This window comes from Platalea leucorodia (genome assembly GCF_965183815.1).
Source record: "Platalea leucorodia genome assembly, chromosome: 4".
In the NCBI taxonomy this organism is placed as follows: domain Eukaryota; kingdom Metazoa; phylum Chordata; class Aves; order Pelecaniformes; family Threskiornithidae; genus Platalea; species Platalea leucorodia.
Window position 1 is genome coordinate 24484617 of NC_138826.1, and position 21934 is coordinate 24506550.

The following is a 21934-nucleotide window of genomic DNA, read 5'->3' on the forward strand; positions in this document are numbered from 1 at the left end:
TTATCTACACGATGCAATATATGGCATTGTTATTAAAGATCATGTTACTGTGGGGGGGGAGTTGCAACCCTGTTATACTATCAGAAGATAAATCAAAATGGTCTTGACAAATTTTGGGGGGAACCTACAGAGTGGATTTCTTTCTATTTGCTGTCATAAAGACAAATGTAATATACACTTCGATAGGAATCCTCATCCATACAAGATGGAAAAATTATTTGCTTGCCAGAAGTTCCGCAGAAAATAGTCTGGAGCAATAATGCGTCAGAAAACAAATGTGCATTAATGATGTTTAAATGGCAAGTTTCCCAGGCTGATGTACAAAACAAGAGTATCTTTGGTAGGACAGGTGAAACAAGTCTTCCCCCACTAGTCAGCACTGATATGGCCCAAGTTACATTTTCATGTCCAGTTTTGGGCATCACATTTCTAGAAAGATATGAAGCAACTGGAGCGAGTCCAGGGAAGGGAAAGAAGAGAAAGAAAAAAAAAAAAAAAAAAAAAAAGACTGGAGGTCTAGAAAACATGACATATGAGAAAAGATTGAAAGAACTGGGTTTGTTTTGTTTAGTCTGAAGAAAAAGAAGACTAAAAAGAGACATGATAACAGTCTTCAAATATGTAAAAGATTGTTACAAGAAAGAAAAACTACTTTCCACATATACTCCCGATAGAACTAGAAACAACAAGCTAAGATAGCAGCACAGTATGTTTTTTCTAATGTCTAACTGACAGAAAAATTAAACATTTGAAAAGATTGCCACTAGGGGCTGTGGAAGCATTAAAGGTTTTTAAGAACAAACATGCCTGGAACCAGCCAGGTATAAAAGGTTGTCACAGGACTGCTGAATGGACCATATGACTTCCTGAGGTCTTATTCAACACACTTTGATTCTGTGTTGTAGGCATAAAACTTAATTCCTTTACTGCTATTTGTGACCACCTGTTGAGTTTAGAATGCCTAGTCTCTTTATCTTAAAAGAAAAACTGTTTTTTCTAGGAAGACAAGAAACGCTCTGTAAAAAATGCAAGAACCACTGACATTCCCCCAAACTGTCTTTTCCTAACCACAATACAACAGGAGACAAGCATTGCCACTCATTACAGATGAGTATAGAAGCTGTAGAATTGAACCAGCAATGTTACATGTTTCTGTTTTCGGTGCGATTTACTTATAAAAGTGGTTTTCCTCTTGTGTATAAAAGATTTACTCTGTGAGAGGCCTGGCAAGAAAAGATGTAAGAAATGATAAAAAGGAGAGATGATGAAATTGAAGTTAAGGCCAAAATAAAAAGTTACATCACCTACTAAACTAAGTGCAACAAGTCTTATGGGGCAAATGAAGCTTGCTCACCAGCTAATGAGTTTTAGTCATTCTGAATATTGCCAAGCAATAAATTTACCGGCCAATATATTCATCAGTGCAAATTACTGTAGAAGGTGGCCGCTGCTCCTCTCCTCATGCCATAGCTCCCTCCACAACTACACTCAGATGCAACAAAGCTCTTTCTGCTGAAAAGCTGCTACTAAGGTGCTTTGCATTTTGCGAGGTCCCAAGCTTGTGGAAATTGCTTCTTCATCACATATGGAATAGGCTACAGATGCTAGTCCATGGGGTATGCTGTAAGATACCTTTCCTGTCCCAGGTCTTCAGAGGGTAGGAGCAAATGATTACGAAGCGGAAAGTCAGGAGTGCAGACGGATGCCCTTAAAACGTTATCTACACTGACAGATACGGTTATGCAAAAGAAAGATAAATGTAATGCATCACAGGTTTTCCAGACAGGGATATGTAACAGTGGCACTGTTTGAAGGTGGCACTTTGGTATTTCTTAATGTTTTCTTAAATAAATTAACTCAAATTAGACCTTAGCTAGAATCCTAGGGGCTTTATTTAGTTAAAGATCCTAAAAAGGGGATTATTAATGGTCCAAATCTTTTGCTCAAAGCAACTTCCAGCAATGTGAAATTTCTCTAAAAGAAAACTTAGGATAAACTTCCATGGTGCTTTAGAACTAGATAAAAATCCAAGCCCTCTCTCTATAGTTCAGTAAATAACGTAGTTTCGGTTTGAAGTTGTGCCTTATTTTGCCTCTTCCTGTATTTCCAGGCAAAACTATTCCCTTTACTCCATTACTGTTGTTTTTTTTTTTTTTGACCACTGCCAAAATGGGCAATTTGGTTTTGGTCTCTTGTTTTTAGATTAAGTGGCCACTGTAATAAGAGCAGCTGACATATTAGCCCACCCTCCTTTACCTTTGGGCATGTCACTGAATACAGCATTTAAACAGATATGTCAAAAAGTGCCAAGAAGAGGAAACAGAAGACAGGTGTGGGGAAAACAAACACAACAGCTCACTCCCATTGCAGAATGTCAGATGAGCAGACAAGAGTCATGCATCATCCAAGGAGCAGGGACAGCTCCACATGGGTGAGTGGACAGGAACACAGCACACTTTGGTGAACACCTGAGCCAGGATGCTAAGGGACGGGACGGGGTCATATGCAGAATTTCTCAAAGAGAGAAACTGGGGTGATTTCAACAGGCAAGTTTGACAAGTTGTTGTGAACATTCAGAATACATCTGCTCTCTTACAGTGTGCTAGATGAGACACATCACTCCTCTCTCACCCCCATCCCTCTGAGCCCAAGGAGGTTTACCAATATTTGGATGCTTTAGAAGTCGGCAGATTCGAGCTTCACGTTCCAGTTTCTGGTGATCTGAAAGAGAATAAAAAACAAGGCATTAAGCACCACAACTCTGAACTAAGCTCTTGTTCATATTCAACCGAGAAAGGAACACAGTGACCCAGCAAACATCCAGAGGGCCGGGAATTGCTGGAACACAACTGTCTCCCAAAACCTCACAGCCGTTTCAGGTGAGGGCTATGCAGCTGAGGCTGCAGGAGGGTCTCCGCTCCCTCTGCAGAGCTAGCACTAAACTGATATTCTCTCCTTGGATTCAAAGTGAGTAGCAGCAGAGTCAAAGACACCACTCTTCTGTCAGCCTCACAAACACGCAAAGCCACTTGCAGTGACATCCCTTCTGAGACTTACCCCCTTCTCCAAGGCTGGAGAGGAGGAGGAAAAGTCTCTGAAGAAACAGCCCACATGAAACGGGAAAAGGACCTGCTTCCACTCCAGAGGAACACCAGGGAAGAAGGGCAGAGTAGGAAGGAGAAATACAGAGTTCCTGCTAGTGCACAGCCATCACATGAAGCAGGGAACTCTGCCAGCTCCAGTGAACCGTAAAAGTAACCATACTTCAGTACCCAGGGACGGACTCGCTGGTGAAATGCTGATCAAGCACTTCGAGATCTCCAGGCGAGAAGTTCTGTCCAAATGCTAAGTATGCTTATTTCAGCCCAAAGGCAACATCAGTTTGAATACGACTGTCATCTGGATTAAAGAAAAAAATATCAAAGAGAGTAAAAAATGGTTTGTCCTCCCTAGAAATGCAACATGCGTGAGTGCAAGGAAAGGAGAGGGCACTAGAGCAACTCTGCCCGTCTCAGCCAAGAAGCAGGGGGCCTTTTAGCCACTGAGGCTCAGACAGGAGATTTTTCACTACAGCAATGACTGACTGAGTCCTGAACTTGCACTACAAAGCCCCCATCCTCTCAAGTGAAATGCTCACACTGGACAAGCACAGATTTTACTGAAAGGATCTAAGGGAGGCAAATCTTTTAGGCAGCCCTGGCAGCTGCTAAACTCTAGACTTTTGGGGATGCAGATGCCTAGAAAGAGGCAAGAAGCAAGGATTGCCCTTCCTCCCCAGTCCAGCCATCAAAAGAACATAGCAAGGGGAAGCAGCAGTCCCTGCCTGCTCTTGACATTCCTTCTGTAGCAGATCTTCAGCACACAGGCTTGAAAACACACCTTCTCTGCATCCCCTGTGACACACAAGTCTTCTCCACAGGAGTAAGCAGGACCCTTGGCTGGCTGGGCTACTCAGTAGATCACTGGTAGGAATGCAACATCCTCCGATTTATAGAAAACCCACTGGAGACCCACTTCAACAAAGCCACACTGCACTGTTCTGCCTGAGAACAGCCTGTGCAGCTCCATGGTCTCTGCATGGTCTTCCCTTCCCTTTGTAATGGAAGGCTTTGGGCAACTGTTCTCTTCCCCATGAGTGAAAGACAGAGACCGAGCTCAGCTCAGAACACTTTTCTCTCCCAGGCTGGGAATAGCAGCTCAGTGCACTGCAGGATTTCTGTTGTCTTTCCCACTGCTGAACTGTAGAAAATGTCCCAATTAATATTTTATAGGGCTGAGATGTGCTTACATCCTCATCTGCTACTGTTCAGGGATGGGGGAAGGTAAATTACTCCTTTCATCTCTCCTTCCTTCTCAATCCTGGAAATTATTGTTGCTGTTGCATATATTGTACGGTTCTATGCCAGAACCACTCTCCAATAAAGTAGCAGGCAGCAAGAAAGCCTGGAGAGCTTCCACGCTCCTGAGGCCTTGGTGCAGTGCAAGCACTTTCTCACCTGCATTGCTGGGGAGGGGTGAGGGTGCTTTGGCTTCCCTTTTAGCAACATCTCTCACAAATTAACTTTTGCAAAACACAGTTGCAACGTAACAGACTGTGCTGCATACTCAGCACTCCGGCCAGATTCTCACAGCAGGACAACAGTTTAAGATAAAATATCCATAGCCTGCTTGCACGCCTGGGTCTTGCAAATTCCCCACTTACCCTCCCAGCTCTACTTGGAACTCCTACAGAAGGGGATCCTTCATCCACCCGGATCACATTGCCCTCGTGTGCAGTTACACTTGCTGAGAATCTGTTTCCAAGTACAAGGACACAGGGAAGCAGACAGCAAAAACAGCTGAGCAAAGGGGGAAGAAGAGGTAAGAGCTTACCACGTGCTACTCAGCCACTGGGTCCCGACAGCCAGGACAGACAGCTGACAGGAGCAAGGCTCAAACAAAATGACATAACCATCAAAATGCCATGGGAGATGTAAATCAAGAGCAATTGCTCCCCTGAAATCCTACACCATCGTGCCGAGGGAGGGGAATGGGCAGGGCGGCCAGTGATCATGGGCAGCAGCCACACCAGAACTTGTGACAAGAGGTCATCACCCCACACGCCATCCCTCCAGCACCACACAGCCTGGCGGGAGACCAGAGGAGGAGTACAGCACTCCGGTCACAAGGTACAGGAAACTATTTCTGGTCAGGGGGAAAGCATACCACACTCTCCTGTCTCCAGGGCAACAAAACAGGCAAACTCAAGCACAACTCACAGAGAGAAAGCACACTCCAGCCCTGGGAGCACCAGCCCGCAGCAGCCAGCCGCCACAACTGAGAGCAGGGAAAGGTCAGGCTGGGCGGGTTTCCTGCCGCAGGTCCTGGAGGATCACGGATCACGTTCCGGCAGGATCACCCATCCCATTGCAGGCGACACCAGAACGCAGCCCAACCTGGACTTGAAAAAGCCCCCCCACCCCATCCCCCAAGAGAGCCTCTTTTTAAATCTTTCTTGATTGCCTGGTGGCCTTTGGCACAGTGTAGGCCTTTGACTCTCGTTCCAGGGATCAGTGGCAGAGTTGATCTGGTACTTGCAGGGAACAACCCGGTACCTAAATGCATAAGGAATGACCACGGAGCTGCAATTTTTCTACCTTTCTCTGGTCTAACAACAGTTATTCCCGGTAGAAGACAGAAAAAACAAAATTCTCTTGAGTCCAGCAGAGCAGCCAAAGGCTGGGCTTTAACACATCTCCTACATGGAGTCTCACCGAACCTTAAAAATGCAAAGTATTCTTAACTGTATTAGAATAATGATGAAAAGATGACATGGGTTCAGATCCCTGCCTTACCAAGAGCTTGCAAAGCAAACCCTTTCTCCTCCCTCTGCACAAAAGATCAAACTTATTTCTGCAAGCCCTTTGCGGAGTCAAGGTGTTTATTCTTAATGCACAGTGGAAGTACACCTCGCAGCTAACAGAAATGCAGCAACACATCTGACCTACCTCACAGGATCCCAGGCTTGGGACATTAGGCTTATTTCCCACCTTTCATGAACTATGAAATTCAACGAGCAATTTCCATAACTTGCCTAAAACACTATATCCTTTAGAAAACGTAAGGGTTCACATTCAAGACTTCAAGTGATAAATAAAGCCATACACCCACAGAAATTACTCCAAATGTTAGTTATCCTTCCTGTTAAAATTTAGCACTGCCGTTCCAAGTCTGAATTCATCTACCTCCTGCTTCCAAATATTGGGTTTCATTAAGCTCTTTTCCTGCTATGTTACAGAGCTGTCTAGCCCTGAACAATAGCTGATGCTTAAAACTTAAGTACAGGATATTACAAACACTCATCTAATATTCATTTACTGTTTTCCAGCCAAAAAAAAGAGAATCTTGCTATTTGAACAATTCTTCTATCTACAGTCTGAAGCAATGAGTATCTACACGGACAGAAAAGTGCAGTCTATGTAGCTCTTTTGCAGCAAAATTTAAAATGTAAATGCTTAAGGAGATAGTGCTTAAAAGCAGCAAGAGAAAACTTTCTCATGTTTGATACACAAACTAAGGTGTGAATATCTATTTCTCTTTATTAGTCCTTTATATGATACGATTTCTGCATCTCGGTTCAGCATGTGAGACTACATTTAACCCAAGTATCTTTAACATCATTGCTCCGTAAATACTGCGCTAAGTGTCATTCTAGTAACATTAATACCAGTTTTTTTCAGAACATGCCTGATAAGAAACTGCCTGTTCAGAGAACTGGGATTTCTTTGGGTAGGTTTTGATTTGTCTAGGGATTTACTTTAATAGAAAACAAGAATGATTGTGTTAGCATCATTTATGAGAGTTAAGGACCTGCAAAAATGAAACTGCTTCATTTTATACAAACATGCAGTCCATTCACCGGGACAGGACTGCTCATGCACAATGGATGGACAGAAGTGACCGTGCACAATTAATAATATCACAGCTGTAAGAATCTCTAACTGAGCAGGTTAAAACAAAAACAACCCTGCCTGAGTACAGAGGATAACAGACGAAAATGATGACAGTTTGGCCCATTATCACAGGATAATGTGACATAAAAGAAAGGTGTACCCAACAGAAATAAAAAACAAAATGCAGACAGCTTTACTTCATGAAAACCTGGCAATCTCCAGCAGGGTGGGGAGTCACCAGTTTTATATTGATGCACATTTCTTAATCTTTTGTAAGAAAATCCTTTCATCGTCTGACCACTTCAGTCTGTTACCCCAAAGATGCAGTGGCAGAGATGGATGAACAAGCTAAGACCCAACTTCTGGGCTCCGTTCTTCTCCAGGGAATCACTTCCCAGTTGTCTACTCTAGCCACTACACGTACGGCTGCTTCACAGGAGGTTTTCCCTCACCAGGTCTTTCTCCTCCAAGGGTACCTGAGGCCTGGAGGAGAACATTTTCAGACACACAGACAGGGCACAGGACATCTACAAATCCCAGCAGTCTAGAGCTGTCAAGTGAGAACATTTACATAACAACAACAACAACAACAACAAAAGATTAAGCAGTCACTGTGCCTGATCAGCCTGTTAGGAAGCTGTGCTGAGGAGAAGGAGCTGCCAGGGAAGCAGAGGGAGACCTGTCTGCGGGAGCTGAGGTACACCTGCAAAAGGCAGAGTCTGGAGAAAGACACCTGCAACAAATCCGAAAAGGAGATCAGTCCCAAGCAAGCAGGGTGAGGGCCGAACTTGAGCCGGGGAGCAGAAGATGGTTAGGTGTCAGGTGCCAACACTGCCACCCTGCACAGGCAGCACAGCACGAAACCCTCCTGGCTTCAGACATAGCTACGATGCCCTGACTGACTCCCACTCCCAAGAGATGCGGAGAGGGGTTTTGTTTCAGCTGCAGGCAGCTGCCATGCAAACGCGCTTTCCAGCCCGAGTCTTGCCCCAAGCTCCTCAAAGGACCAGTGACCGGGGAGGCTGAAAGAGACGTGCCCTTTGTGCCCCATCCCCTGCACCTGCCCAGGGAACACTGACACTTATTGCTCTAGGAACAAACGTCAGCAAAACCACACCTATTTCAGGTAGTTCCTTCTCCTGGCAAGCAGAAGACAGCATTAAAAACTAATTGAAAGAGTGGACAAAACAGTTATTGAAATAAACCAAACCAAGATTTATCAGTGCAAGTGGTTAATTTCACACCCACCAGAAAATGAGGTGGAAAAAGTTAATTCTACTATACTTTCTTCAACAAGCATTAGAAACACAGCACTTCTTCAAAACGGTTCCACGTGCAAAGGAGCACACCCACTGCAGCATTTACTGGCTTACTTTACCAAATTGCAGCTGTACTGAGGTCCTGTGGCTAAAGCTCGCTCTTTACTTAGTACGCATGCCTTAAGAAAAAAAAAAAAGGGGGGGGGGGGGGGGGGGTGTCGCAACTTTTAGCAGCCTGAAAGTTTAGCCACCCCAATGAGAAGGCAGATTCTTTCCTAAATGCAGTAAAAAGAAGCAGCAACACAACGCTTAGTTGTGAATCATCTCTGTTTGATGAGAAACTGTGTCATGAAGAAAAAAAAGCCTTGCTCCTCCCTTTACCAATACATAATCTTCCTGCTGGAGCATACTGGAACATACAATCCGGCTGCTCAGTACTACAGTCCACCTGTCTTCCTCCTGTATTAGGACCGTGCTCTATCGTTGCTGTTAAAGGAGGCTTGAAGCTATCATTCCTGTGGGAACACAGTCTAGATTACATTTCTGAGAATGGGAAGAGTCCGGAAGAGGAATCAAACCCAATGCAATAAATTCAGTTTGATTGCTGTCATCATGCCAATTCCGGGAGATCGTCAATTGGTGCCAGCTGCTGAGATATCATTTGAGTTGCTTCAAGACAGAAATCGAATTTGCATCAAATACATTTTGTAGCATGAGACTAGTCTGAGCCTTCAGGTTCCTTCATGCTTTTCTTTGCTTGTTTAAATTTAAACTTCCTCGCCGAGACATTTGCAGCAAAAGATAGCTAGCTCCCTCATGCAGCACTTCAAACCACAGACTTTCCCCCATATTCTCTTATTTTTCCAACAAGACTGTGCTACAGAACAGCCCAGATCTCTAAGCATTTGCAGCAGGGTGGCACAGGACAGTACACCACACCACCACTTCACACATGAATACCAGCAAGTCTCAGATCACCACCATTTCCCCTTCTGCAGAAGTTAGTAGAAACAAACAAAAAAATCACCCTAGGCCTTATGAATGACCAGAGGCCCTCGTAGATTCAGTGTATCCTTTCTGACAAAAGCTAACAGCAGATGCCTAAAGAAATATATAAAGAAAATAAGCGTATAACGACACTTCCCAAACCCTCTCCCTCCCTCCCTCCCTCCAGCTATTTGCAGCTCAGGACTTTGACATTTCCATTTCAGTGTTTCCACATTGCCATTTCAAAGACCAGCCAAAATTAATAAATCTGTAACAGCATACTACCCCCACTGCAGGCAACATTTCTGAAAGCCAAAGTCTGTTTTCCAGCCCCCCCCGGCACAGAACGACCCCAGTGGCACGACATCCCAAGCGCAAGGGCAGAGGGGCACCCATGCCCTACCACCACCACCCGCATCTTTGCTGCGGAAACCGCACAAGAGTCATTAAGTCACCAAGGGGAAGACATGGCTGGAGCAAGAAAGTGAAGATGAAACAGCAAAGTTCCACTTTTCTCACCTGGTAAAAGCTAGCGAAATGAGACAGTAGTGAAATCCTCATAACTTGAGTTCAGCTACTGACAAAGGAGGACTGAAGTGCCAACAGAACACAGGAAACAAATACAAGACTTCTTTCAAGAAATACCGGCAGACGTACTTTCTGACAAAGACTTTCCTCTAGCAAAATCACTAATATTATTACCTTGTAACAGCCTTTTCCCACGCTCTCCCAACCTCCCAGAAACAAACAACTCCACGCGTAAAAGTGTAATACTACCCCTAAAGTACATGTACACATGGATCTTCAAGACAGCCAGAAAGCTCATGCAGTTGGTAACAAGCTGTGTTTCCACACACTAGTATCTGTGAACCCCTTGGTAGTACTGAACTGGAAAACCAAAACAAAAGGAACTAACTGCATGAACTTAGAACAGAGTTTCCACTTTTTTGTTCAAGTAATGCAGAAATTAGACTATTAACATCACAGAGCAGAAGTCACGATCATTTAAGTAATTATATTTGTATCTCTGATGAGGACCCTGAAGAGTGGGCCAGGGAAATTTATTCTCTTTTTCAGTATTTCGTTACCTTGTACTTACTTTGCAAAGATAATCTAATTGAAGGCAGATATCAACATGTGTACAACAGTGGCAAAAGAAAAGAAGGTACTAAAAATACCTAAAAGAGATGTCTCTTTTAAAAAAGTCATAGTGTGCACCTTTGCCATTGCAGTTTCTATGCTCGGTGTCATTCAAAGCTGCCTTTTCTTTTCACATGTATATTTTTTAGTTTATCAGCAAACAACTTGTCCAATATTTTTCGTCATGTTATCCAGCAGGCGAACCTGGTAAGGGAAGGAGAATTCCTGTCCTCTTGCTTTCAGCGGGAATGCATACCCTGAGTATTACCTATTGCAGACATTATAAAGCAAAAGAAAAGCAACCTTATGTGCACATTAAGAGGAAGCGGGGAGCTTGGGCTCTCACAGACACCAGCAACTTTCCAGAACTTCAAGAGTCAAAGGAGGTCAAATTACTGTATCAGTGCAGGCTCACAGCTATAGGTGAGAATCATCTCAGTCACAACCAACGATGTGAACACAGGGCCGTTAAGTGTGCTCCAGCCTGACATGCCATTCCTTGCCTACAAAGGCACCAATAAGCCAGATTGGGTGTGGGCTCTCTCTCTCAGAGAGAACTCCCACTATTCAGCTTAGGTTCTTGCCTACAGCAGATCCCATGGTTTGACCAAAGCCAGCACTGCAAAGCAACATGGAATCTGAACGCATGTGCATGCACCAGTATATGGAAAGGGAAGGAGCAAGCAGCCCAGCCATCCACTGTAGGCATAGTCCTTGGCTTCCCATTTGAGATCAACTCAGAGTCTGGGCAAGGGACCTCCTTCTGAGTTTGCTACAGCACTCAGAGCAGGATTTTGTAAACCCCTTGACAAGACATCCCTCCACAGCATCCACTGCCTCCTCCCCACCTGACCCATCCTTCCCCACAAGCCACAGGCCCCCAGAGCCCCTGCTCTTCAGCCTGTTTCAAAAGCTGTTCCCAGTCTTATTCAGCCAAAAGCAATGGGCCAAGTAGAGACCAGTGGATTCAGCCTGAAGCCTCAGTGTCAGTGCAGCCACTGAAAAATGAGCCAGCACCATGACTGCATTAGGAGGGTGGAGGATATCTGCCTACAGAACAACTAACACAGGCCAAAGCACCATTCAGGCCCCAGTCAAAAGTCTTCAATAAGCTCTGACATGACATGCATGCCATCCCTCACGTACAAGCCCTCCTTCTGGTCCACATCGCCTCTCAGGGCATACCAGTTCCTCTTGCTGGCAAGATAAATGTCTCTTCATCTCCCTGGTCATCCTTCCCATGTTACCAGTGGGATACACAAGGCCTGTGCCAACTCTGCTTTATTCTGTGTTTGCTTTTCCCATCAACTAGTTACTTTAGTTACTAAAAACCAATGAAGTATTTGCAAGAGCCTCTGATCTGAATTTCATTCCCCCTCTTTTTTCCTGCTAGCCACCAGCTTATTTTATGCCACTGTGATGGAGGCAAGTCATAGAGGGAACATCCCTGCCAGGTTTGATGGTGAACAGGTGGGAAGGCAATGTTTCACCACTGAGGTTATCTTCCAAACCGTGTGCTAGGTTAACAGCTATGGCCACAGAAGTCAGTACCTACAGTCTGCTGCAATAATGAGAAATTCTACCAATTGACCATTAAAACTACCCACCAATTCACCAACTCTAATGCTCCACTAGCTACTGCAAAGAGTGCCGTTTCTTGCTTCTACAAGACTTCTTCCTTGCTCAGGGTAGGATGAAACACAAGGAAAGCCGGCACTGCAGTGGGAGGTACTGGGAACCATTCCTGCAGCAGCGCATTGTAGCTCCCCTCTGAAGCAATACATCCTCCAGTGGACAACAACAAAAACGCAGCCACCTTCCTCCTGACCTGAAGCAATGGAGATCACCAACCACAAACACTGACAGGCAGATATAAGCACAGCAAAGAGCAGGAATTCTTTTATCTCATTTTATCTGCTGTGGCCAGGAGGCGTTAACTGCACCCGCCACAGTCCTGACACAGGAAGAAATGTGGTGTAATTGTACTCCCCCTAAGAATGGTGCAACTGCCGTGCTGTCCAGCCTGGCGGTGCATTTGCTTGAAGGTCCCCAACAGGACTGTGATGAGCATAACGGCGTATTTTAGCCCTCCTTGGGCACCTTGGGTTAGTGTAATTTCAAAAGCTTCAGAGAGCCTACATCCCAGAGAAAGGAAGAACTGTGGAATACAAACACAACTAGCAAAAGGAATGAAGTTTTCAAACCAGTAGATGCTGAGCTCCACAGCTTTGAATGGTCAAACAACTTCCCCTTTCTTGCACCAAAACAGCAAAAATGAGTACAACTCTCTGTTGCAGTCACTTCAGACCTCATACCCTGTAAGACCACCTTCAGTTCAGAGTACTTGTTTAGCCTAACTCTCAAAATATAGCCCCCCAGACCACCTGCACCCCACCCCTGCATCAGAGCCCTCCCTTTCCTTCCCCCTGCCCCACATGCAGCACCCCCCACCTCCTTCCCCCAGCAGAGCTGCGGTTCAGTACGTTTCCCTCCATTTTGCCTCCTGCAGCTCACGTTTTCTCTGCGGCCCCACATCCTGCAGCACCCTGTCCCCCCAGCTTCGGGCAACTCAGCAGGGAGACATACCGCTGCCCTTCCCTGGCAGCCCCCAGCTGCACACAGGGCAGCCCCAGTCCAGCCTTCCCATCCCTGGTTTCCCATCTGCAATGGCACCATTTTTTTTTAAACTGCATTTTACAAGTAAATCACGTGCTCAGCTGCTAGTTTGGGTGCAGAGCCAAGAAACACGCCAGTGCATGGGGGAGGGGAGCTGATGTATTTTTTGTTTCATGTGACCAGCTTACCAGCAACTTCACTGAGACCAAGAGCAGAATCTGCCCCGCATCCCTCCTTCACCACCAACACCTTCCCCCAGACACTCTCACAGCAGAGACATGAAGCAAATGCACAACCGGAGAGTCTGGCATCTCATGTTACTACAATCTCATGTGACTACAGCCACCCTTGAAGTCAGAGAAGAGATGAGACACCAGCCTTGCACCTCAGCTTATCGTCTGAAGGCTTACGTGCAAGGACCTGATCTTTCCTATAAAACAGCGATGGGTCGTGGAAAACTGGTGGCAGGAAAAATTAAAAAATACAGTATTAAAGGTAGGGCAGAGGGGAGGAGCATGCTCTGCTGCTCCACAGGTGTTGGGGTGATTCCTCCTACCCGGCTGGAAGCATGAGAGCCCCAAGAAATGCTGCAGCGCAAATGTCTGATGTCCTGACACGGCAACTCAAGAGCCCATCTGCATCTCTGAGCACGAGGTCGGAGGCAGTGTTAGAGACAGCATGCTGTGGTCTCCCACGAACAGAAAGGCAGAAATTGTGGGTTGGGGGATTAAGAGGCAGGAGGTTGCAGTTACAATACTAACTTAGACACACACACACGTAACTACATTTTTTTGGTTAGAAAGTTGGGGGGAGGGGAGTGTTTCAGATCTAAGAGGCTGGCTGTAGAATGTGTGTTTAAACAAACAGCATCCCAACATGCTTTCGCAGAGATTAAGGGACAAGTGATTTTTGAAATAAACATACAGTCTAAATTTTAGAGGGGTTCCGCATAGTTTCTGCAATGAGATGGGCAGGACAATATGCACAGCAGTGTCTCTTAGCTCACATAGAGCTGTGCAAAGATGTTTTTCTTAGGTGCCCTGCACTTAGCTCTCTTTAATTGTCCCTAGAGCTGCAGACCACAAGCAGAGATTTTGGGGAAATAGAAATTCTGGCAAATTTCTAGATAGATACTTAAACAGCGGGAAAAAAATTATGTTGGAAAACAAACACAAAGTCCCCATAGAAGAACAACTACTTCCATAGCATCTTTTGTCGGAGAATCTCTAGGTGTGTAACCAACATTTACTATGCAGCCTGAAACCCCCCCACAAGGGGTTTTTCTCTGTCTTTAAAGAGATGGAGGAGAAAAGCAGAGGTACTGAAACCAGAGACCACGCCAGTGACAAATCTCTGAAACTCAGATCTTTGGAATTTGAGCCTCTCACTATCACGTTTTTCATCCTTCTGCAGAAAGAGAAATGAAGATAGAAACAATGCAGTTCAAATCTAATGGATTTTGAGTAGTCTCTCAAAGCAAAAACTGATAGGGCCAGCATTAGCACTGCTGTAATACCTCATCATATCTCACTCTGGGAAGCAAGAAATCCTACCTCAATGCAATACGAGGACCTAATGGATTTTTACTATAAGGTCCAGTGTTCAAAACTGAAAACCAAAAATTAAAAAAATTTTTAAAAACAACCTTTAGCCTGTTTGGGTGGAACTGCCACCTGACAAAGCCTGCATTGCACTTGACAAAAGCACAGCCTGAAAACAGCTTCCTTCACATGGAAGCTCCAGACCTGGCCTGTCTGGTGAGCACAGCAGCTTGAAAGTAGTTGCCCTACACCATCACCAGGCCGGCTTTCAGATTTCCAGGGAAAAAGGCACTTGACTTGCATCTTTTCCAAAAAAGCAGCTGTTATGCTACAGTTTTGATTTATTCTCTGGCTAAGTTTATTTCTTATTTTGATTAATGTTTAATGCTCCTGGCTAGATCAGTTTAGATCTTGTTTGCCTAGGGGCATTTAATGCTGCTACATTACTGTAATACTAATTTTAATGCCATCTACAGCTTTTCCTCCCCCCCCACAAGGCTTTTGCTATTGTTGGGATCTAAATTATGTGGTGCATTTTGGCATTGAATTCCACAGCACCGTATCAAGATGACAGACACTTACCGAATCTCGAGAGATAGCCATTCGCTGATTAACAGACAACATACCCAGAACAGCAATCCTCACTGATTAAGTCCACCCCATACATTGATCGACAAACAAAGACTGAGGACAAGGGGTTGAAACCATAGCTCTCATGTTATCTCCAAGCATGCAGATCTGCAAGTTGCTGCCTATCCCAAGCAAAAAATGAGAGAGGAAAGGGAGGTATGTCAGAAGGAGAAAGAAAATGCAGTGAAACAGTTATTAAAGCACTAACACTGATATCTACAGTGCAACTTTCTCTGTTGAGATTAGGTTTTAATGGGGTGGCGGTTAAGAAGTAGAGCCAACATGTCTTAAGACTAAACCCTCCTTTTTCTACAGAACACAAAAATGAGGAATAGAGGCAGAGAAAGCTTCTCCCATGCTACCCACCAGATAGCCTCAGCTCTGACCTAAAAGGAGCACTTCCACCCTACAAACGTTACTTTGACGCACAGAAGTTGAATTTCAAACCAAGAAAAAGGCAGCAGAGCATGGTCTCCTATGGCCGGTGCCTGAGAAGCCTCTGCAGTCCCAGACGAGCTCTGTGGAGCACAAAGGCAGGATCCAGACTGCAGCACCCCCTGTTAAAAGAGGCTCCCCAACAGCCACCATTCCCAGCAGACAGCATGCTAAAAAAAAAAAAAAGTCTGAAAGTCTCCTTATGCTTCCTTTTTTGGCATTTCTACCTGGACAACTGGTCCAGCCAGATGAGACTTGGGACCCTGCTCATCCTATCACCAAAACTGCTATGTCCATTTCAAGGTGAATGCTAGCAAAAGTGATCCCTGCTCCTTCCTCAGCCTCCCTCCTCTTCTTCAGTTCTTCTGTAAAGCAGTGTATCCAAATACTGCAGTCCTTCAGCACAGCAGGCAGAGGACAACTACAGACATCTGAATACAGTATATTGTGAAGATATTGCTGCAGCCCCAGCATAGAAATACATAGCTCACACAGCTGACTGGAAAGCTGAGGAACATGGGAAAACAGAAGTACAGTCCTTCACCCCCCCACCCCCCAAAAAAATATTCATCTGCACTGTAGGACTGGTCTCTGCAGCAAAAAGAAGTTCCCAGGTCTCGTGACCCAGCAGGGCAGGCAGCACTGTTCAGGGCTTAGGGATAGCGAGTCTCCCAAGCTGCTTATATCCAACACAGCCAGGATCTGAAGCGACAGCAGCCAGCGGGCAGGAAGGCCTAGAAAGCATGTCCTCCAGGCCCTAGTAAATGCAAGCATAAAATGTGCTTCTAAAAGAAAAACAGTAACAGCACTTGTAGCCAGAACACAGACAGGAGACAAAGATGACTAAAGAAGTGTCCAGAGGGAAGCCAAAGCCACAAGAAAAAGTATGAAGCATGGGAAGGACAAAGCACCCACCAAAAAGAGCAGCACAAGGAAAATGGGATAACTTGAGAAGAGAAAGCCCAGCTCAGAGATGAGACTCATTGGCCTTGGTGAAAGGCAGCAAAGGACAGCATGGTGGCTGCCCAGGGCAGGCTTTTCTCCTTCATGGGCCATAACCCTCAGCAGCAGCCTGGAGCATTACCAACCATGTCACCCACAGTTCAACAGAAAGTAAGCCTGGTAACCTCTGACAAGTTTACCAACTGTTGTGATCACAAAGTAATCAGTTTTCTGTTTTACAATTATTTAAAGAATTTCCTGTACTTCACAGTGTCCCCACATTCGTTCTTCCACCATGCTGTGAAACGTGTTTCTCTGTTCAGCTGGAGCAAAGCCAGCAGACCCTCCAGTCACCACAGCCAAGGTGGCACCCAGAGAGGGCATTCAGCCTAACAACATCAGCCACCATCCAAAACGGTGACAATGCTGTTGGCTGATGAGCTTAGGAAGTTTCTGCCTCCAGCCCATCTGCTTGTTCTCACCTCCTCAGCCCAGTCCAGTGCCAGATCAGCTGTTTGGGTGGCAGCCCTATGAGCAGGGAAGGAGAACAGAGGCAGAAAAGGCAATTTTAAGTCTTCTCTGAAGTCAGCTGAGCTTCCAAGGCAGTTGATAAAATTAACAACCTTAACAGAAACTGCCCACTGCAAACAGCGACCAAATAAAGCTGCTAGTTCCCAAATGGCTGATGACCAAGCCACAGCTGCGACGGGAGGAGGAGAGGGGGAGAGCGTGCATGAATCCTTGAGTGAGTCACTCGCTCCCCGCATCCCTGCTGGCCTAGATAAATACTGCTGCCAGTCAATGATGGGTGCCGCAAACCAGCTCTTAAGCCCACAGCATCCCTGTTGCTCATCTCCTGGTGGGCACAGAGCCCACACTGAACAATGCAATCTCTGTGCAAGTGTGCAAGCAGAAGAGGTAGTCACAACAGCCATTAGGTCTCTGAGGTTCCTGTACGGCTCCAATAGACTGATGTATCTCCTTGTCCTTGCTCCTGCTTTCAAAAGTCCCCCCTCAAGGGCTGGGATCTCAGGCAGGTGAGGATGCAATATAAAGCTCCTCCTTTTAGACGAGGGAAAGATGGAAAAAAATGTGAAAGCAGATAGATAATAAAATAAAAATAGTGATGAAGACACTGTGTAGGAAGTGTACAGTGCTGGCTGCTCACTTGTACCATCTGAGCAACGAGTTCTGATGGATCGCATCAGGACTGCCTTACCTCAATGCTGAAGTTCAGGAAAAAGGCAGCAGTAAGCCTGCTAACTACCCAAACCACAAAATGCATTGGAATTAAGAGAAAATCATATCAAGTCTAAATCACGTGTGTAACATCTCCCCTAGATGCACCACGGACAGGGAACTGGTTTAAAATAGACACTCCAGCTACTTAGACGTCTACAACACAAAATAAAGCCTCAAGTGCTGTAATACCGAGGCACCACAGCTGCAAATCCTGCAGTAAAGTCACTCAGTGTTTTAAGAATGGAGGCTTTTAAGTAAGTCCTGTAGCGCCTAATGCAATCCCTATGGGACAGATATTAAAGTTTTAACTATCTTCACCCATCGAGTATGTGACAGATTTCTTTCCCCCAGTTTCATAAGTGTACAAACACACCAGAAGGAACAAGGAGAGAAAAGGAAAAGAACCTTGAAGGAACAGAGAGAATCTCCATTTTCTGCATCTGCAATGCTGGTGTACACGCTGGATGCTGAGGATTTCAGCAACAGAAGCTGGCTAGCTGATATTCACACCAAGAAGAAAGGCTGCAAAAAGTTTCCGGCTAATCATGTTAAATTTTGCAATTTGTAAATTCCGCCTTCTATGTCTCACAGCTCTGAAAACTTCCCCCACGACTCTTGGTTGTAAAATGACAAAACACGCAGGACCCTGGGTAAAACATGGCTGTTCTCAAGCACTGGCTTCTCCTCCAAACCATTATCATAAGTAGTTCAGCGAATGCAAAGAAACAGAAGAACGGCTTCTCCTTTGCCTAATCCATCTATTCCTCTGGTCTGAAGACGTATCTTACAGCGGTTTTCCCCATTCCCTACCACAAAAAAAACCATCATTTAAGATGCACCTGCAAAGCTTCCTCGTCTATCACTTTTAAGACATGAGATAGAAGGATTACAGTGTTGTCACACATGGTTAAAAGCAAGGAATATGCACAGAAGAGAGAGCAGCCCAAGGCAGAAAGTAAGATGCTGCCTAGGGCACCTGTCTCAACCAAGAGTATGGTAATAGCAAATCCTACCAAGTATACATACATGCAATAGCTTCATAAAGGGTCACTGATATAACTAAATATCAAGGAAAGGTCAACAGTTTAAACTACTTCTGCAGTCTTTCTGTACCCCCCTAGACAGGCAAGATTGCTTGAATGCTTTGATGCCAAGTTTCCCTAAGGAAATGGCAGCCAAAACAAGCATTATCTGAACTCATTTACTGCAATACTAACAAGTGAAGAGGAAAGAGATTATAATTTCTGCAGCCTTCAGACCAGCACAGCTCACACTGAGAAAGAGCGCAAGAGAATGAATGAAACAGAGTGGTCGAGACATGAAATGCTGCTTACCCTACCCTAAGAAAGGCAAAGCAAATTGACTACGCTAGTCACAAGAGTATTCTGTGCAGTCTCCAGCTGGGTACTCCAGCCCACTGATTCTCCTGAAGCACCCGATGCTGCTGCCCCTTCCAAGTGACTGTCTGGCTAGCAATGCCCATGTGCCAAAAGCCAGGTGAGCACAAGACATGATGTATTCATGTGGCCTCTAAAGTCTCCTGAAAATGTGAAGATGTCCCGCCTTAAAAAGGCCTGTCTCCCACCCAGCTCAGGCAAAGTTATCCTAAAACACAGCAAATCCCTGCTGTAAAAGAAAGTGGTTCAGGGGCTAAACAAAATATGGAGAACCAGAGGAAAGCAGCTTCCCATTCTACTGCACTCCAAAATATCACGTAGAAACACAGCAATGGACAAATCAAACAACTGGACTTGGAGACCTGGGAAGAATTCTTTATTTGCTTCTATGGACTTGGTCCATCCAATACCACTCTAGTGTAATCTCTGCTTAACTTCCCTGAGCATCTGGCTCCCGAGCACAGAATATACGTCATGTGCCCCAGTGTTTATACATGTGTGCTAGAGGCAGATTTATATCAACTGGCTCAGGTCCTGCTTGTGCAATCGATCACCCTTTGTCGTATTTGAAAGTGGCATTTCTTTAGCCAAACTCTGGGACCTGGGGCAAGAGATTCCTCACCGAGCTGTCAGGCAGCCCAAGAACCCAGAGGTAAAAGGCCTCCGGGAGGAGGAAGTCACTAGGATTGTTGTGCCTCTGCAGAACAGAGCAGGGTCTATGTTCTTTGGAGAAAGAAACATTTTTAGGAGGAACAGCTTGATGCTGTTCTGCTACCAGCAATTATGCTAGGTTTTAAACAGCAAATATGCTTCCTTTTAGTGACCAGAGTTTGATTTAATGCCCGATTCCAGCACAGATTTATTGCTTTTGAAGTCCAAGTTTCCCTCTTACACGCCTCCCATCTCATCACACTTGTAGACTTCCTCCCTACTTCACATTTTAGCTAATAGATTTGTGCTTTTAAATAAAACAATTTTTCATTTTGAAACATAAACTGAAAAGGCCTATAGAAGAAAATGCGTACTTTGGCTCTTTATAGTAAAGTCAGCAAGTAACTTCATATAAATCTTAATTCAGAGGGTACCCGAAAGACAGCTGAGGGTCACTGCTGATGACCTGTGGAAGTCAGGCAGACACATGGCGCTTGGCTATCTCCACTTCTGCAAGCACCCAGGAGACCTGCGAGTGCAAGTGTAGGCAAAAGCAAGCAGCCACCCTGCCACAGGAGTAGCAACGAAGGGCAGCTATAAGCTGGATATAAAGAGGGGGTGGGGAAAGGCTGCAGTGAAGACCTGGTGTCACACCAGGACAGGCAGGGAGAGCGACTGAAGAGAACAGGTCATGATCTGGCTGGGGGGAAGGGCAGGATGGGAGCTGCAGAGCAAGAGAGAAAACGAGGCACCCTCCTGCCAGACAAAGGACTAAAGAAAAAAAAAAATTAAAGTAGTAAAAAAGACAATTTCTTGAAAATTGTCTTTTGTAACATTGCAGTGACATGTAAACTACTGCTCTAGCAGCCACAGAAATGCCAGATGAATGTGACAGAGGCTGGTTTGCATAGAGAGGGAAGGAGGAAGATGCACTTGATGGCATCCTCCAAAGAGGACACATGGTCTCACCCAGTACTGCTCTCCTTTGCTCCCTCCAGGAGGTTCACAAGGCAGAGCTGGAAGGACAATATTTGATGGCAGTAAGACACCCTTTCCTGTCCTTGCTGCCTCGAAAATAGCAATATATTTGAGGTGCAAAACAAACTGACCAAACTTACAAGCAGTTTTCTAGATTTCTTTTTAGAAAAGGTCAATGTGACAAGCTCAGACAGGCCTTTATGGAATCTGCTTGCCAAATCCAAGACAGCACTCGAGTGTTCTTGTTCAAGTCCCTTATGGATCTGTCTCTGATGATGAATAACCTTTGGGACCATGGAAGCAATTCACAGAGCAGGATTCAGCAAATTTCTGTTTGAATTTTTCTATTTGATATACCATTTCCATATAAAACTAAGCTTGCTATTGAATTACAAGTCCTGCTTTTTAATAATGCACTTACCAAACATGTGAGTAGTATCTCCATACATATCTTGGCAAATATTGTTTCTGGTTCTTTTGGGTAGCTTGTCAGCATACTGTGTGTATCTGCAAGAGCCAGACAGCATGGCACTAGAACAATAAGCTTTCTCCAAGAGCTTTTAGCAAGCCCACAAGCTTCCTAACCTGCAGGCTGGAAGCTGTGTGTTGGTAAAGTGCCAAGAGGAAAATGGGATGCCCCTTCCCAAGGGCCAGATGCACAATCAGGAGTGAGCATCTGAGCACGGCCCAAACGTACACGACTAATGGCACACTGTCAAAGATTTTATCAAAAAAGTTAAAGCAAGGCTTGATTCTTCTGCACTGTAGATGTGACACAGGTTCCAGTATGAGAAGCAAAGATCAGCATATGGAACAGGAGATCGCTTTAGGACTGCACCATGACCCTAACAAAAATGAATACAGAAATTACCATCTTGAATTAAGTTTCACATACGGAAAAGGGGCAATAAGCTGCCTTTTGTAAAAGCCCCGCACCCCCTGCTACACCACTGATAAGAGTGAAATAAAACAAGAGGAAAAAGATCCCATCAGCAGCCTTGCTCTGAGCAACCGCTTTTATTTTAGTGAGCCAGGAGGGGAAGGGGGGGGGGGGGAACCTTCATTAGTCACTGATAGGATAAGTTGTATTTACAAAGAGTGCATTAGTCATCCACTGGTTTTGCTCCAGCGGGAGCAGAGGAGGGCTCTGTCTTTCCGGCTTCCACGGGGAGACAAAGCCTCTG

General features: G+C 45.2%; 1 protein-coding gene across 10 annotated transcripts in view; it reads right to left on the reverse strand.

Annotated features, from left to right (window-relative positions):
* CAMK2G (calcium/calmodulin dependent protein kinase II gamma) overlaps positions 1-21934 on the reverse strand; it is a 121587-nt gene that overhangs the window by 64896 nt on the left and 34757 nt on the right. For all 10 annotated transcript variants that reach the window (XR_014227822.1, XR_014227823.1, XR_014227824.1 and 7 more), the window contains exon 3: positions 2662-2721. Coding sequence is in view for 6 of the 10 variants with exons in the window: in XM_082308164.1 (XP_082164290.1) it covers positions 2662-2721 (60 nt within the window). In the remaining 4 variants the exon portion in view is untranslated. The remainder of the gene's footprint in view (positions 1-2661; positions 2722-21934) is intronic.